General features: G+C 46.3%; 1 protein-coding gene across 5 annotated transcripts in view; it reads left to right on the forward strand.

The window, feature by feature from the left end:
• CSMD2 (CUB and Sushi multiple domains 2) overlaps window positions 1–16,038 on the forward strand; it is a 599,309-nt gene that overhangs the window by 389,510 nt on the left and 193,761 nt on the right. For all 5 annotated transcript variants that reach the window (XM_078452082.2, XM_078452083.2, XM_078452084.2 and 2 more), the window contains 3 exons: window positions 6,193–6,408; window positions 7,827–8,015; window positions 12,791–12,960. In XM_078452082.2, coding sequence (XP_078308208.2) covers window positions 6,193–6,408; window positions 7,827–8,015; window positions 12,791–12,960 — 575 coding nt within the window. The remainder of the gene's footprint in view (window positions 1–6,192; window positions 6,409–7,826; window positions 8,016–12,790; window positions 12,961–16,038) is intronic.

Raw genomic sequence — 16,038 nt, forward strand, 5'->3', positions numbered from 1 at the left:
CCACACCATCTGCCTAAACACCCCCAGTGATGGGAAGGCGGCCAACCCATTTAGCAGATGGGCACCTGCTGTCATTTTTTGATGGGTCTGACCCCTCCTAATAGCTTTTTAGGTATTCCTGAAAATTTTTCCTTGTTCTGTGTCCTAGAGGAACATAGAATACATCTACTCCCTTTCCCCATGTCCCCCCTTCAGAAACTGGACCCAGTGATCCTTTTCTTACATAGCTCAACTGTTCCTCAGATGCCATGTTTTCATATTCCTCACCAGGCTGGAGTGTTACCTCAACTTTCCTACCATGAATGATCTTTGGAAACCCATGTTCAACTTAGGAGTTCTGGTTAAAAATAAACAGTAAATAATATAGTCTTTGATTCAACAAATATTGATGGAATGCCACCCATGTTGCAGACACTGGGGCTGGGAATAAGCAGTAACCAGGCAGACATGGCTTCTACCCTCAGAGCTTATTCTGAAGTTCATCCAGAGTCATGGTTCTTAACCCCTCTGCACTTCAGCAAATATATTAATGCTTAGACTGCACCCTGGAGATTTTGATTCTCTACATTAGAGGTGGAAAATAAGCATCTTTGATTTTAGAACACTTCACTAGTAATTCTGATGCATGCTGTTGAATAAGAACCTCTGTCCGGAAGAGTTAACATGTAGAAAAGCCAAGAAAATTTTTTAAAAGAAGAGAAACTCTTCCAGATATTAAAGTGTTGTTATCGGCTAAAATAATTTTAATGATGTGGTATGAGTATTGGCGTGGACACACATATCAATGGGGGAATATAAAGGTCCAGAAGTAGATTCCTTTGTGTATGTGTGTGAGTGAGTGTGTGTGTGAGAGAGTTTGTGCACGCATACACACGCACAGTCCTGTGTGTGTGTGAGAAAGAGACAGTTTGTAGTATATAATTAAAGTGTCATTTCCAATCCATTGAAGAGAGGATGGATTATTTAATAAATGGTTTTAAAACAGTAGGCTTAAACACTTGGGGAAAAAAAGAAAAGAAGCAAACAGACCTCATACATTTAACCACATGAATTCCAGTACTAGAAGAACATGAAAATCTAACCTCAGGTAGAGACGTACTATAAAGAGTAACACTGAAAGCAGAATCCATAAATGCAAAAACTATTTAATATTTGATTAAATAAAACTTTAAATGGATTTATGTAAAAATAAGCCATAAAAAATTCAGATAGTAAGTGGACAAAATTAGTTTCAACGTGTATAATCAAATAAAGATTACCAACCTGATGCATCAAAGAGCTCCTAAAAATCTTTAAGGAGAATATACCTGGTCCCTACACCTGTAAAATAAGCAAAGCAATAAGTGCTTCATGATACAAGAAAGATAAATGAAAGGACATTGACCCCACTCATAATTAAAGAAAGGAAAACTGAACCAGTAATTAAACACCATGTCTTTTTTCAAGTCAGCAGAGAAAATCATAACAGTGTGGGAGACGTTGTAGAGACACAACTACTCTTCTTCAAAGCTGACATTGTGTGAAATGGTTGACACTTTCTGGATAATGGTTCCGTGATGTGAATCGAAAGCCTTCAAAATATACATGCCTTTGGACCCAGCAATTCCTCTTTCGGAATTTATATGGAAAAAAAATAAGTACAACAGTACATCAAGATTCAGCTACAAGGACACCTCCTAAAACACTTTGTTAGTTGGAAGATTAGTTAGCTACTCAAATGTCCATCAATAAGGAAATGTTAAATAAACATAGGGTACCTGTGTATAATTATTGCATTATATGTGCAGCCTCTAAAAGGCATAATGTGAAAGAATATTTAAAGACCCACAGAGGTAGTTGCAATATGTTGTTAAGTCGAAAGAGATGTTTCCCAAAAGAATATATTCAGTTTATAAAAAATAAACAAGGATATATGCATAGAAAAGTGTCTGAAAAGATCTATCCCAAGATGTTAGTGCTATTACTCTCTTATTTTTATCTTCTCATTTTTTTCTAGTTTTGAACAATAAACATGTATTACATGTAAACTATACTATTTGTATAAAGAAAGAAAATTTGAAAGAAAAGTAAAGTCCCACCATGTGTACTTAAGTGCTTTCTTTCACTCTTGCCTTTAATAGGCCTGACTAGCTGGGGTTAGGATGACATGGAGCTTCTTGGGAAGACTGGACCCTCCAGGCAGTCAGGGCAGTCAGAGGGCCCGTTGTCCCCTTCTCCCCACAGTATTGTTCCTGAGGAGAGGAACAGAGTCCTTGTTCATCCTGCAGAGCTGTTTCCACCAGGTCTGGGCCAGCATTGGCCACTGCAGGAGCCAGGAGCTCCTCCATGGTATCAAGAGGGAAAGAAAGGTAGCCCCTCGTGATCCCTAGAGGAACAACCCCCTGTAATTTATAGGGCTGTGTGTTTCCCCTTGGCTTTCTATGTGTGTCTTTGCCTAGAAGTCAATGCAATTAAACAAATACTTAATAAATGCTTATTTTATACTTGAACTTACACTGGGTGCTAGGAAAACCCAGAAGAACAAGCCACTCTGGCTTTGCTGCCTTCACGAAGGTTATAGTCTAGTGGTAGAGACAGACAGTCTAATGTACCACGGCTAAGAGCAGATAGGGGCGGGAAACATCCAGAGGCCAGCCTAGAGCTTGGTTAGGTAGGCGTCCTGGGGTTGAGACTTAGGCCAGTCTTCAAGGACGAGCAAAAGTCAGCCAGGATGAAAGGCGTTCCAGGCAGAGAATCAACAAGGGGTCACTGATGTATGGCAAGGTCACTTCTTCCTTAGAAGCATTTAAAGGCTTCACCAAACCCTTAGCATGGAGCTCTAAATTGTAAAATAGCTGGCATGATCCTATAGCCCTTGCTCACCTCTCTCAGCCTCCTTCAGAGCCCTGTAGACACTACATTCCAGCTACACTGAAACTCTTTCAGTTCCTGAAGCTTCCCAGGCTTTCGTTGTCCTCTAGAGCTTTGTGCATTGAAATGATTTTCTTCTCTCTGGAACACTTTCTCCCCCTGCACCGTCTCCACCAACCCTCTTGTGTGGCCAGCTCTTCATCTTCTGAACTCACTTCCTTTAATGAGCCTTCCTGACCCCCTTTCTCCAGCCCTGAGTGTGAGTTGGGTTCCCCTCCATGGGGCTCCCACATGATCCTGTACTTCCCAGCTCTCATACTTTGCCGCACAGTACACAACTTGCAGCTCCATTTTCTGTCTCCCCCTGAAGACTCTCAGATCTTTGAGAGACATGTCTGCCTTCCTTGTTTCCTGAAGCTTCCCCAGGTTCTGGCTCTATGCCTGGCACATCAGGAACTCAAGAAATATTTATATGAATTGAATTAAACTGAACCAAGACCCTTCTCCAGAGGGCAGTGCCTGTAAGAGTGTCTCAGGTTAACAGATCCATTAGGTCACTGACTCTGATTGATCTTCAGCAGACAGAGGAACAGCTGGGGAAACTCTAACCTGTGTGAAATTCAGAATTATTCGATTTCCCAGCCAAAGGGAACGGCCAATTCAGGAGTCCAAAGAACGTGCCCTTGCTGAGACCCTGGAACTGACATTTTTTTAACCATTAAAGCTGCCTGAGAGATGAGTTGAGCAAAGAGAGCACCTACTATGTGCCAGGCACCATGCTGTGGGCTTTGCATCTGCCAGCCCAGTCATGCCTCGCTCCAAGAATTAAATGTCATCTATGAGGAGATGCTATCACCCGCATGTTAGAGTGGAGGAGACTAGAACTCAGGACGTGCTGAACAACTGGCCCAGACCCTCTAGCTGGTGGACGGGCTGTTGATCTAGGTCTGTCGCCACCGCCCCCTCAAAGCCCATTCCTTTTCCACAGCTCTGAATGTGTGCTTCGGCATGGTATCCACATCTGTCATAGGCTCCTGCATGGTGACTCCGGTCAAGTATTGGTTTGTGTGTGCATCCATCACACCAAATCTGGATTCAAGCCCCAACATGGGGCCTCTCTGTCCCTGTGACAATGTCTTCATTTCCTCACAATGGCCAAAAGAGCCCCAAGCAATCAGCACAGCTGGGAGACCTAGGGGCTCCATCTCAGTTGTTTACTCATCCTTAGAATGCCAGCCAAATGTTTATTCCTATGGAGGGGCTGTGTGTGCACGCTAAAGAACAGAGCGTGGGGCTTAGTGCTTAATCAACTCTTGACTCCCTCTACTGTGTCTGACCCACTCTCTGCCCAACCCATGCTCTAGCCCAAAGGAAAGGACATATATTCCACCAAGCCTTTTCCCAAACTCTGTAGACTGAGAATGGTTTCTCATGTGCACACATGTTAATGTATTGAGAGTATAGGATACACGTGGGCACACATACCTGTGTGTCTCCAAAACGCTCACATCCCTCATGCCAAAGAAGTCTTCCCAACCCTCCAGGTGTAATTACCACTCTTCTTCTATGCCCCCATTCTGGACTCTCACTATTGATGTGTCTGTCTCTTCCACTAAACTGGGAGATTTTTCTCAGGGCTTAGCTCAGGCCTGGCATTTAGTATGTGCTTAGGATCTGCTTCTTTGAGGAAATAAATAGATGCATCTCACTTGTCTGGGCACAGGGCATTACAAGCTGCATGCCTGGCTCTACCACCTCTGTGGGGCTCTGTTTCCCCTGCCCACCCACCCCCATAGAATCCCAAATACTCTGGGGTCACCAGCTCCTGTCAACAGAGAAGCAAAAATATGAAAACATCTAAACTGTTTTAGAATGAAGAGCTTGGATCCAACCATCATTTATCAAAAGCCTGTCAGTAATTATCTAGAGAAGTATTCCTCAAACTTTTATGTGCCTACAAATCTCTTGGGCATCTTGTTAGCATGCACATTCTCATTCGGAAGCTCTGTGGTAGAGGCTGAGATTCTGCATTTCTAACAAGCTTTTGGGCGATGCCCATGCTACTGGTCCATGGACTTTTAATAGCAGGTGGACCCAGCCCCCCTAGTCTACCCAAGCACCTGCCCTTAGCACATCCAAGGCATGTATTCCCATAGGCACGCTGACGTGTGGGTGGGCATGCATGTACACACACGCCCACCCACACACAACTGCCATCTGGATGAGTTCAAGAGTTGCTTTGGGTGTTAAGATCCTGCCACCCCATCTTTCTCACCACCTGACCTGCCTCACCACCTGGCCACTGTTACTGCCTGCTCTCTCTCTATAGCTTGAGAAGCTAAAACCTTCTCGGTCAACCCCTACAGCCAAACTGCACTTCAGATCCCAGCTCTGCCACCTGCCAGCTGGCTGACCCTGGACAAGTGACTTTATCTCTTTGTGCTTCAGTTTCCTTGGGTGTCAAATGGAGATGAAAATAATCATACTTATGTCATTGGTGGGATTAACTGGGTTTCATATCTTCTCTTCCAATCGATAGGGACCAGCTACAGGGCAACTAAAACACACGGCTTGGTGACACACAGATACTTAGTGCTGAAACTTTAGTGAATATTATTGTTTTTCTTTAGTGCTTTCCAGTCTGCCCCTAGCACATTCTGAACTATGTTCAATATAGCATGTCACTCTGAACTGTAGCTTATTTTTTTTGTTTATTTATTTTTGATAGAGAGACAGAGAACAAGAAGGGGAGGGGCAGAGAGAGTGAGACAGAATCCGAAGCAGGCTCCAGGCTCTGAGTTGTCAGCACAGATCCTGACACACAGCTCGAGCTCACGAACTGTGAGATCATGACCTGAGCCAAAGTCAGACACTTAACCAACCGAGCTACTTAGTAGCTTAGTAGTTTAGAAGTAGCTACAAGTAGCTTAACCCCTAGCTACTTGTTTAATGTCTTGTATATCATATCCCCTTGCACCTACCTGACCCTGGATCCCAGCCCATAGGAAGCACCCATCAAATATACAAATACTTGTTGAAAATTAGTGAGTGAATCAGTGAATGAAAAAAGGCTATGAGGCATTCTCATGGATCTAGCCATAAGTCTCCCTTTCAAATTTGACGGCCATAAAGCAGTTGTCCTTCTCCCTGACTTATGGACAGCGGCGTGTTCTGGTTCATTTGGGTGCATTCATTCCAGTTCACCCGTATGTATCGATCAGTGCATGCTCGCGGTCCTACTCATTGATACACATTCACAAATGTTTATGCAGATCCTGTCTTGCATCTGGGCTACTTCAGCCATCTCACTTTGTCACCTGGACCCTTCTGGTCTCTTGGCAGGTGTGTTCTTCACATTCCACACCTTCCACCTGGAGAGTGGCCACGACTACCTCCTCATCACTGAGAATGGCAGCTTCTCCCAGCCCCTGAGGCAGCTGACCGGCTCAAGGTTGCCAGCCCCCATCAGCGCTGGACTCTATGGCAACTTCACTGCCCAGGTCCGCTTCATCTCCGATTTCTCCATGTCCTATGAAGGATTCAACATCACCTTTGCAGGTAAAGCATGTCAGGTCCCCTGGGGGAAATGATGGCAGAACATTCTGCCTCTCCCTCTGCTGCCAGCCTCTGGTCTTCCCAGCCCATGGATATCGATCCACTTTCCGATCTCTGGGAGAATGACCTCACTGCTGCAGCAAAAGATAGCTGGGTTAGACACAAGGACAGACCTCCCTGTAATGGGCTGGGAAGCGGGTTTTTGGGGGACTCTCCTTCCCTGAAGGTGTTTAAGATTCACTCTGAAAATCACCTACCCAACTGGTTGGACTAAGAGGTCCCTTCCTACCCTAGTAACTCCTGATTCTTCTGATTTCACTTCCACTGTTTCACAATCCCAGCAATTAAAAAAAAAAAAAGTAAGAAGGGGATTTGAAATTAACATATTGGAGTATTTGAGTATCGTTTGGGGACTTCTTCACCAATGCTAATTTAGTAGCAATAGATATTTATCTTTGTGTTTAGGAACCCTGAAAAGAAAGCTCTTTAATTTAGTATTCAGGGAGAAAAGAGGACCCTTCATTCTTCTTGTCCCAATTACTCCCACCACTCTTGTGCCATTGCTTCCCAGAACCCCCTTCTCATCACATGGATTTCCCCAGGACAGGAAAGAGATATATGGCCTCTAGGAACTGGGACATGGCCAGCTTAATCCCATGCTGTCCCTCCAGCAGAAGCCACCTGCCATGTGCCTGGGCCAGTCTGGCCAGTGGGACATATCCAGCCACTGTGTCTCCTCCCATCTAAGAGACCCTCCTTCTCTTTACCAAATAGAGCCCCAGGGACTGTGTCCCAGAGGGAGATACCCTTGGGGAACAATTGAAATTGTCACTTCTGTGCCACCACTAGAAGTATTGGGCAGATCCCTGGCTGATAAATGCCACCCCATCATGCTTGCCATCTGCCTCAAGTGTCAGCGTTACCAACATAGCTTTGAGTGAAGCATTTGGATTCTTTCTCCGGGTGTAAGTTGCCTTCGGCTGGGTCATACATTCTGACCCTCTAGAACCAAGCAGATTGAATTTATCTGGGTCAGTGCCTAGGGAGAGAGAGGCTGGAAAGTCTTCAAGCCCTGAGGCCTGGGGTTAATATGGAGATGAAGGGACAGAGGAGGGAAGGGTCAAGTCATGAGGAACCTCATAAATACTCCCAGGAAGCATGTTTCCAGAAACACTGTGTCCTCTCTCTGCTTGCAGTATGAGGCATCCCCACAGCCCAAAGCGCTGTGTTCCTCACCTCACTGTATGTCTCTCTCACCCCTGTTCATCTTGGGGTCTCTCTTCTATTCTCTTTACCTTTTGTGGGTCAGTGTGCATATATTCTGTATCTCTGTCTTTATCTCTGGCTCCTTACTCCCACTGTTTGTGTCTATATGTTTCCATATTCTGTGTCTGACCCCAGCTCTCCTGCTGCTTTTCCAGAATATGACTTGGAGCCCTGCGAAGAGCCTGAGGTCCCAGCCTACAGCATCCGGAAGGGCTTACAGTTTGGCGTAGGCGACACCTTGACCTTCTCCTGCTTCCCCGGGTACCGTCTGGAGGGCACAGCCCGCATCACGTGCCTGGGGGGCAGACGGCGCCTGTGGAGTTCGCCTCTGCCAAGGTGTGTTGGTAGGTGGTCACGTGCTTTCATTTTGCTTCACTAATGGGGTGGGCCAAACTTTAGTCGATTGGTATGAGGTAGTGAAACACATATGGGCCAAAAGGCCAATAGGCCTGGGTTTGAGGACTGCCTGAGCACACACTCTTGCCTGCAGTGGGGCGTTGGGTGGGAGGCTTGAGCTCCTTGCCAGGCTCTGGAGGCTCTTCAGAGCTCCAGGCTCCAGGGGTGGAGAGAAGTAGGATGATAGCCCAGGGAGCAGGGACAATGGCTGGCTGGCCCTCGTTTATAAAGTTGATGGCTCTGCTTGCTCAGCGCTTGCCACACAGGGCTGGATGGAACACAGGCTAGACAGTGGTGTGCTTACCATGCTAGCTGTTAGCATAGAACCCATGCGTCCTGTGAAATCTCGCATGAACCCCCAATATACCCCGTAGCTGGAAGCAGCAGTGACTGACTGAAACAGGAGCCCTGAGGTCAGCCTTGCCTGAGACATCCCCGTGGAGCCTGGGGCTCTGCAGAGGACAATTGTAAACAGGCTGGCAAGATGGGCCTGGCTGGGCCTGTATGGTCACACAGGTTCAAGGTCGGGTCTCTGCTCAGCCACTTCCCAGCTGTTAGATCTTAGGCAGGCCACCAAACCCCCTCAGCCTCAGCTTCCTCATTTCTAAAACAGAGATAACAATGTTCAACTCACAGGCTTTATTCCAGTTTAGATGACATAATTTACATAAACCCAATGGGGTGCTGTATAATTACCATCATTCTGCCAATAACCTTTTTATTGTTATCTATCAATAACCAATAACCTCTCACAATCTCAGAGAGCAAACCTGAAGACACATGGATGCAAAATTCGATTTGGATCCATTAAATAATCCCAGAGTTTATCCTTTCTCCTGTAACTACCCCCCCCCCCCGCCCCCACCAACAGCATCCACGCACCCTGACCCGGGCACACATTGAAGCACACACATTCAGACCTACACATTCCCCCATGTACATTCAATTTTTCTCCAGCTACCAGAAACTCATTCCTTCTCCAGGAAAACATCCTCAGCTAAATAATTCTGGGGGAAATCTTTCTTGAATGGGATTATTCAGGACCACAGATGCACACACTCCTTAAGCTCTTGCCTCATTGATCTCATTACATAAACTCATTCTTTAACTTATTATTCCAATTACTGTTTGTTCATGACACCTCACAATATTTTCATTATTACATTTGTCTTCTGTTTCGTGTGTTATTAATAATGCACGGCAATTATAATCACCTCTAATTACCACCAGCCCTGCAACAGAGCCTCAGGCTGGAGGTATCATGGGAAAGCCCACCCTGGGGATGCTCCCAGTTGCTACATGCACTGTGGGTGTAAATTGGATAACTTAACCCACACAGTGTTACCAGGAAACATTCCCAGCTGTGAAGGAGATGAACAGCTCTGGGCTCTAATTCATGGTGTGATAGGGTGACACAGCCCCTGACCTCAGGGACCCTTGAACTTGATGTGGAAGAGACAGCCCTGACTCCAGAGGACCCAATCTGCAGCAGGAGACATGTCTCTGTCCTTGGGAGCCCTGGTGTGATGGAGAAGAGCAAACCCTCTGCCTCCAGAGCCCCAGACTGATGGATAAGACACAGCCCCTGCCCTTAATGAGACCTCTCCTGATGGGGACGACAGAAGTCGCAGATGCCTCAGTCAGTGGCAGGACTTTCCTGTGCATATGACTGTTTGTTTCTCCGGCACAGTTTGTTTCCATTTATACTTGTGTTTGGCTTTTCAGTGCATCTGCTCACCTCCCCTGTTACTTTGGAAATTCTCCCAGAAGCAAATGTCTTGTCCCTCTACCTTCCTGTACCCTCCCCGGTGCCCAAGACAAAAGCCCTGGCAGGGAGTCAGGCTCTGGTGGTCAGCCAAGGACTGGCCCCATCTGAAGCTACCAGCTCTGTGTCCCTCCTCATAAAGGTGTTGGGTGGTGGGCAAGAGGAGAGGGGCATGCTGAGGCAGAGATGAGCACAGAGCAGTTGTGCTGGAAGCCAAGACCAGGAAAGGTGTCCCATAACATGCCAAAGCCCATGCTTAAGGGAAGCCAAACTTAGGAACTAGGCAGAGGGCAAGAGGCATCAGGAATAGCGAGGGTGCCGTGAACACTGGGCAGCTAATGCACACTTCCCAAGAAGCTTCTTGGGCTGTCTGCCAGTCCCAGAGCACAGGCAGTTAAGGCTCCAGATGGAATCAGGTAAGCCACGTAGATTCACCTGGGATAGATGGGGAAAGAGAGGAGGAATAACACTTGTTGAGGGCCTACTATATGCTGACCAATCCTCATATGGTCACTTATTTTATCATAAAATCTCATGTATTTATTCTCTATAGTCTTATACAGATGCTATTATTGCCCAGATGAAGGCAGATGAAGAGACCGAGGTTCAGAGTGTTGATATAACTTGGCTGTTCATGCTCATCTCACTGCTCCACAGGCCTCTCCCTAGATGGAGGGGAATAATGCTTCACCCCAGAAACAATGGAGAGCTGCTTAAGAGTGCTGCCCATGTGATATGACTGAGTAATAATAACATGGCTAAAAGCCTTCAGCACCCCCTCCCCAAATCCCTGCCCTCATCTCAGGGCACCCAGAAAATGTACATGGGGTGCCTGTCCACTGCTATTGCTTTAGTTTTTTGCCCCAGCTCAGCACATTCATTGTGCATATTTGGATACTTTGCAAACAGGCTCTAAGACAAATGGTGGCTGTCTTGGTCAGTTCAGGCTGCTATAAGGAAAATGCCATGGGTGGCTTAAACACTAAATATTTATTTCTCATGGTTCTGGAGCCCAAGCCACCCAAGATGGAAGGTGCCAGGAGATTCAATGTCTAGTGAAGGTCCTCTCCTAGCTTGCGGGAGGCAACCTTTTTGCTGTATCCTTACAAGACAGAGACAGGGCTCTGGTCAATTCTTCAGCTTATACGGTCACTAATCCCAATCACATGCCAAGGGCCGCACCTCCAAATACCATCACATTATAGATTAAGGCTTCAACATACGGATTTGGCACAGGATCGTGAACATTTAATTCATAGTAATGGCTTATGTAAACTAGGAAACTGAAGCTGTCCTGAACTGGACAGAACCCAGGGAGTAGGGCCCATTGAAAAACTAAGGGCCTGTTGTAGAACACAGACATGGTCTTCAAAGGTCTAAAGAGCAGCCTGAGGGACACAAGAATATAAACCAAGACCACAAGAGGCTCAACTCTGTATCACAAGTTCCATCTACACTGCCTTGCCCCAGTACACTTCAGGCTTAGGACAATTAGGGTTAACTAGGTGGTGCATTGGTCGGTGGCCCATTGGTTGACCTCCGAGCCCTTCCAGCAAATACTGTGCCTAGAATAGGGACACTGAGGGATAGTTTGGAGAAAGCAGACTTGCTACCGTCAACCCCAGAGATTCAAGACATGCTCCAAATTCTCCATATGTCCAGACAAATAATGTGCCTGCCATCTGGACTTGTATTTACATCCTTCTGGAAACTAATTATTTTTAGGATGGTACATCTTCTGAGGTCAGTGTCCTCCATATTCATTCATTCATTCATTTGGCAAATATTTATTTTACAGACAATCTGGGCTGAGCCTTGGAAGTTCATAGATTCATTAAGCATGACCCGAGCCCTCAAGTAACTCACAGTTTAGGTGGAAGATGCCGGCAAGTAAGAAGCAATCAGGGTGCAATATGGTAGGCACTCTGATATAGGGAAGCGCAGGGAGGGGATCTACAACTATTAAACACCCGAGAGAGATAATTGCAGGTTTCTGCAGCCCTGCCCTGCCACCGAGCTATCTCCCCTTTCATCTGCTCATGCCTGCCCTACCCTGGCACTGAGTGGGTGTTGGGCATAGAGAAATGTGACCACATCCCAGAGGATCGACAGTGGAGGAGACGGAAATGTTAACAAATAGGTGAAGTAAAATGTGGTGACTGCTATAAATAAAGATATGGGAGTAATGGGGAAAGAATGACTCATTCTGGAGGAGGAGGAAAAGACTTCAAGAGGAAGGTGTGAATTCATTAGCTGTCAAATGAAACAGGGTTTCAGTGGGTCTATGCTAAAACCTTTTCCAAAGCCTCAGCGGCCTAAAATTCCAGGACCAGGAGGGTTGGGCTCTCAGCCCCCTCCTCTCGGTGAATGGAGAGAATTGATCTAAATGGTTAAGTACCAGATCCTTTATTTTTAAAACAGGGATGATAATTATGCCCACCTTATGGGGTTGGTTGTTGTGACTAATGATTGAAATAATCCTTGTAAAGTTTGGAGGATGCTAGCAATACTTACTCAGTTTTCACCCCTCTGAGTTTCTATCCTGCCGTCTCTCCTCACTTGACCACCCCCATCCTCCCTGCCATCCTCCTCAATCATTCTGCTGCTGTGATACTGTATGAACAGGTGTGGAGAAGGGCTGCCTCATGCCACTAAGAAAGTACAGGATGCCTGGTGGGGTAATCTCTATTCTTGCCAATGAGAAACAGACACACAGAATAAGACAGAGAAAGAAATTGGGCAGAATTTCTTTAAAATGCCTACAGATGGGCAGATACTTTTAAAAAACTTTGATATGCAGTCCTATAGGCCGGCAGGCAAATGGACAGAGAAACAGGCATTCGGGCAGATAGACAGGCAAACAACGTGCCATCTTTGTGAGGTTCTCCAGCGCTGTAAGTTGTTTTCCACATGTGGCTGATGGGGGTTAATCTGTGATTATTGTGATTCTCTTTCCAGCTGAGTGTGGGAATTCAGTCACGAGCACTCAGGGTACATTGCTGTCCCCCAACTTTCCTGTGAACTACAATAACAACCATGAATGCATCTACTCCATCCAGACCCAGCCGGGGAAGGGCATTCAGCTGAAAGCCAGGACATTTGAACTGTCTGAAGGAGATGTCCTCAAGGTAAAACTGATAGATTTCATAGAGGATGTGAGTTACGGTATACAAAAGTGTGCTCAGCACCTACTTGTTTCTCTCTGTGTGAATGACCCAAGCTTTCTTCTTCCCTCCTGAGTTCCAGGATATTGTCCTCACTTGCCTGGGAGAAAGTGAGAACCCAAAACAGAACGGTCCGTGAAGGTCTAAGAATGTGACTTTAGAGTTTGCTTAGGACTTGACTGTTCTCAAATACATAGGTGGTAGAGTACGGGTTGACTGCATGATAAATAATAATAATAATAATAAATTCAGTTGGAGTGGCCATTGGGTCAGGTTTTTCATCGTGACTCTGACCATCATGCTGGATAGTGAAGAGCTCATAGATTGTGCATGTGTGCGTGTGTATGTGCATGTGCATTTGTGTAGATACGTGTTTGTGGATGTAGATCCTTCATATATACATTTCCACGTGTGTGTGAATCTGAGTCTATGTGTTTGCTTGGTTCAAGGGACCAGTGTTTGTGCAGACTTGTCTCAGTGTATTTTGTGCATGTGCATCTGGGTATGTCTTGAGGATATGTTTCTGTAGACTAGCAGGGCTGTTTCAGCAGCTCAGTATGCCATGGTGCTGGCCATGTGTGGCAGCAGGGTTAAAGAAAGTGGATTTAAAGAAGTGACGGTGCTTGATTATGGATTGTTATGACACTGAGCACACATACAATTTGTATTTCTTTGTGTGTATGTGATTAATGTGTATCTCCAGTAATGTATGGTGTGTATGTGTGTAATCAAAGCATGGACTCTGGAGAATTTGTCAAAGAGCTGCCTTATTAAAATGGATTATAAGGAAAACCTCACACAGAGTTGTCCATTTTCATCCAATGCGAAGAAACTTTTTTAACTTATCCTAATACAGTTTTATTCCCCATAGCCAGAGAAGTCTTGACATGAGAAACAATCAGAGGTCACTACTCTGAAAAATCCAAAGAGAAAACATTAAGTGATCCCCATCCCTTAGGATTCTCTCTGGATATGATGAATGTACTGTGCTTTTTAAGCAGAGATGATATTCTTGACTCATTCTCTAAGGCATGTGTTTGCTGGGGTACGTGAGTGGGTGTGGGTGTGGGTGTGCACATGCATTTGGAGGGTGTTTCTCACTCTAAACTGATTATCCTTGAACCCATGAGGTGACCAGTTGGGACCGGGTATGCCTGAAATAGAATATGTGAAGCAGCCCAGGGCGATCAGGGCACAGTCACTGGCTTTTTTTTTTTTTTTTTAATTTTTTTTAACATTTATTTATTTTTGAGAGACAGAGAGAGACAGAGCACGAGCAAGGGAGGGGCAGAGAGAGAGGGAGACACAGAATCCGAAGCAGGCTCCAGGCTCCGAGCTATCAGCACAGAGCCCAACGCAGGGCTCGAACCCACAAACTATGAGATCATGACCTGAGCTGAAGTCAGATGCTTAACTGACCAAGCCACCCAGGCGCCTCCACCCTGGTCACTGGCTTCTTAAGCTCTACTTTGCAACCTCTGAGCTCCCCAGACAGAAAAACAGTGCATCTCCTTTTAAGTGAGCAATATACAAGACTTTATAATTTCCAAGGGCCATGTCCTCAGGCATCCCCCAGACCTCACCTCTCTGCATCCATTTGTTCATCATCAACACCAGATCTTCAGAGGATGTAACCGGGGTCAGCAAGGCCAAGGTGATTTCTTCTCTTCAGAGCTGCAGATGGAATTGGTGAAATGCAGAGCCCTTCTTGCATGAAGGTCATTGCCAACCCTGCAGTGAAAAGAATTCTGGAGACATAATTTTCAGGTTTTAAAGGGAATATAGCAGCAGTTCTGTGCGTGTGGCCTGATAGGATCAGCAGAAGGACTCCTTGGCTGCCAGAGGTCACATGGAGTGGCAGCTACCTGAGCCTCTTCACCAGGGTGGTCTAAATTCAAAGAAGCACCTAAGACATGGTCAACAGGTGTGCACACCCAACTACCCTGTCCATGTGGTGTCTTAGGATCAGGTGAGCAGCTCAAATGAGAGAAGAGAGACTTTTTGAGGCACTCAGGGTAAGAAGGGAGAGACACAGGCCATAAAACCCAGGTCAGAGGTCAGGGAGGACTTGTATAGGATGCAGGACCCCAGGTAGTCCTGCAGGGCTGTGGAGAGAGAAGGATGAATTCCTGTTTTATTGGGGGATGTTCCCAGTCTTCAGACTTTGTCTTAGAGCCATCTGCCCAGCTGGTCCTGCCACCCAGCCTTCTAATAGTGGGCTCCGCCTTCTTGCCCATGACCTTCTTCCTGCTGTGCCCAGGCCTTCTGAGTGTCCCCCTCAGAAGGCTGGGCTATGGCTCTGACATGGCAGAAAGGCCACTCATGGGACCCTGAGCCCCCCATAACTCCTATAGAATGGAACCTGGGGAAGGGAGGGCAAGGCACCAAGGGAGATGGGATGGCTTCATGTCATCCCTTCCTGCTCTAACTCTTTTCCTCAGATCCTGGTCCTCCTGAGGGAGAACCTGGGACATGAACAGGTACAAAACTGTTTCAGAACTAAAAGAAACCCACAGTTTGGTTTCCCAAATAGTCTCCAGAATGGCCGTGCACCCGTGTCAGCCGTAGCGGCACTACTGTGCCAGCCTGTGACTCTGGTCGTCCTCGACAGGAACGTGTGCAGGAGGAGCCCAGCACACCAGTCAGCTCCAAGAACACCTTGTCCTTGCTGTGCTGGAACTCACCCATCTGCCGGAACACTGGCAAATTCCTCACCCTGAGGCCTTGCCTTTCCCTGCAAAGAAACCCCGGTGCACACCAAGGAACTCCTGACCTGTCACCTCCTCCACCTCCTTATTTATTGCCCAAGATATAATATATCATACATCTGATCAACCTTCCAATCTTTCCATATGGTCTTGTAATCCTGACCCATGGAGTGACTCTTGACTTGCATTTGTGACCCCTGATCTGTGTCTTACCTTTAATTACCGAAAATCCCTTAAACCACGCCCCTATACATACTTCAGCTTGTCTCCCCTAATTACCCGATTCCTTTTATTTTGGCCCCCACCAAAATTTTGATCTGACCTCAGTAAGATA

The sequence above is a fragment of the Panthera onca genome, chromosome C1, assembly GCF_046562875.1.
Source record: "Panthera onca isolate mPanOnc1 chromosome C1, mPanOnc1 haplotype 2, whole genome shotgun sequence".
Taxonomy (NCBI): domain Eukaryota; kingdom Metazoa; phylum Chordata; class Mammalia; order Carnivora; family Felidae; genus Panthera; species Panthera onca.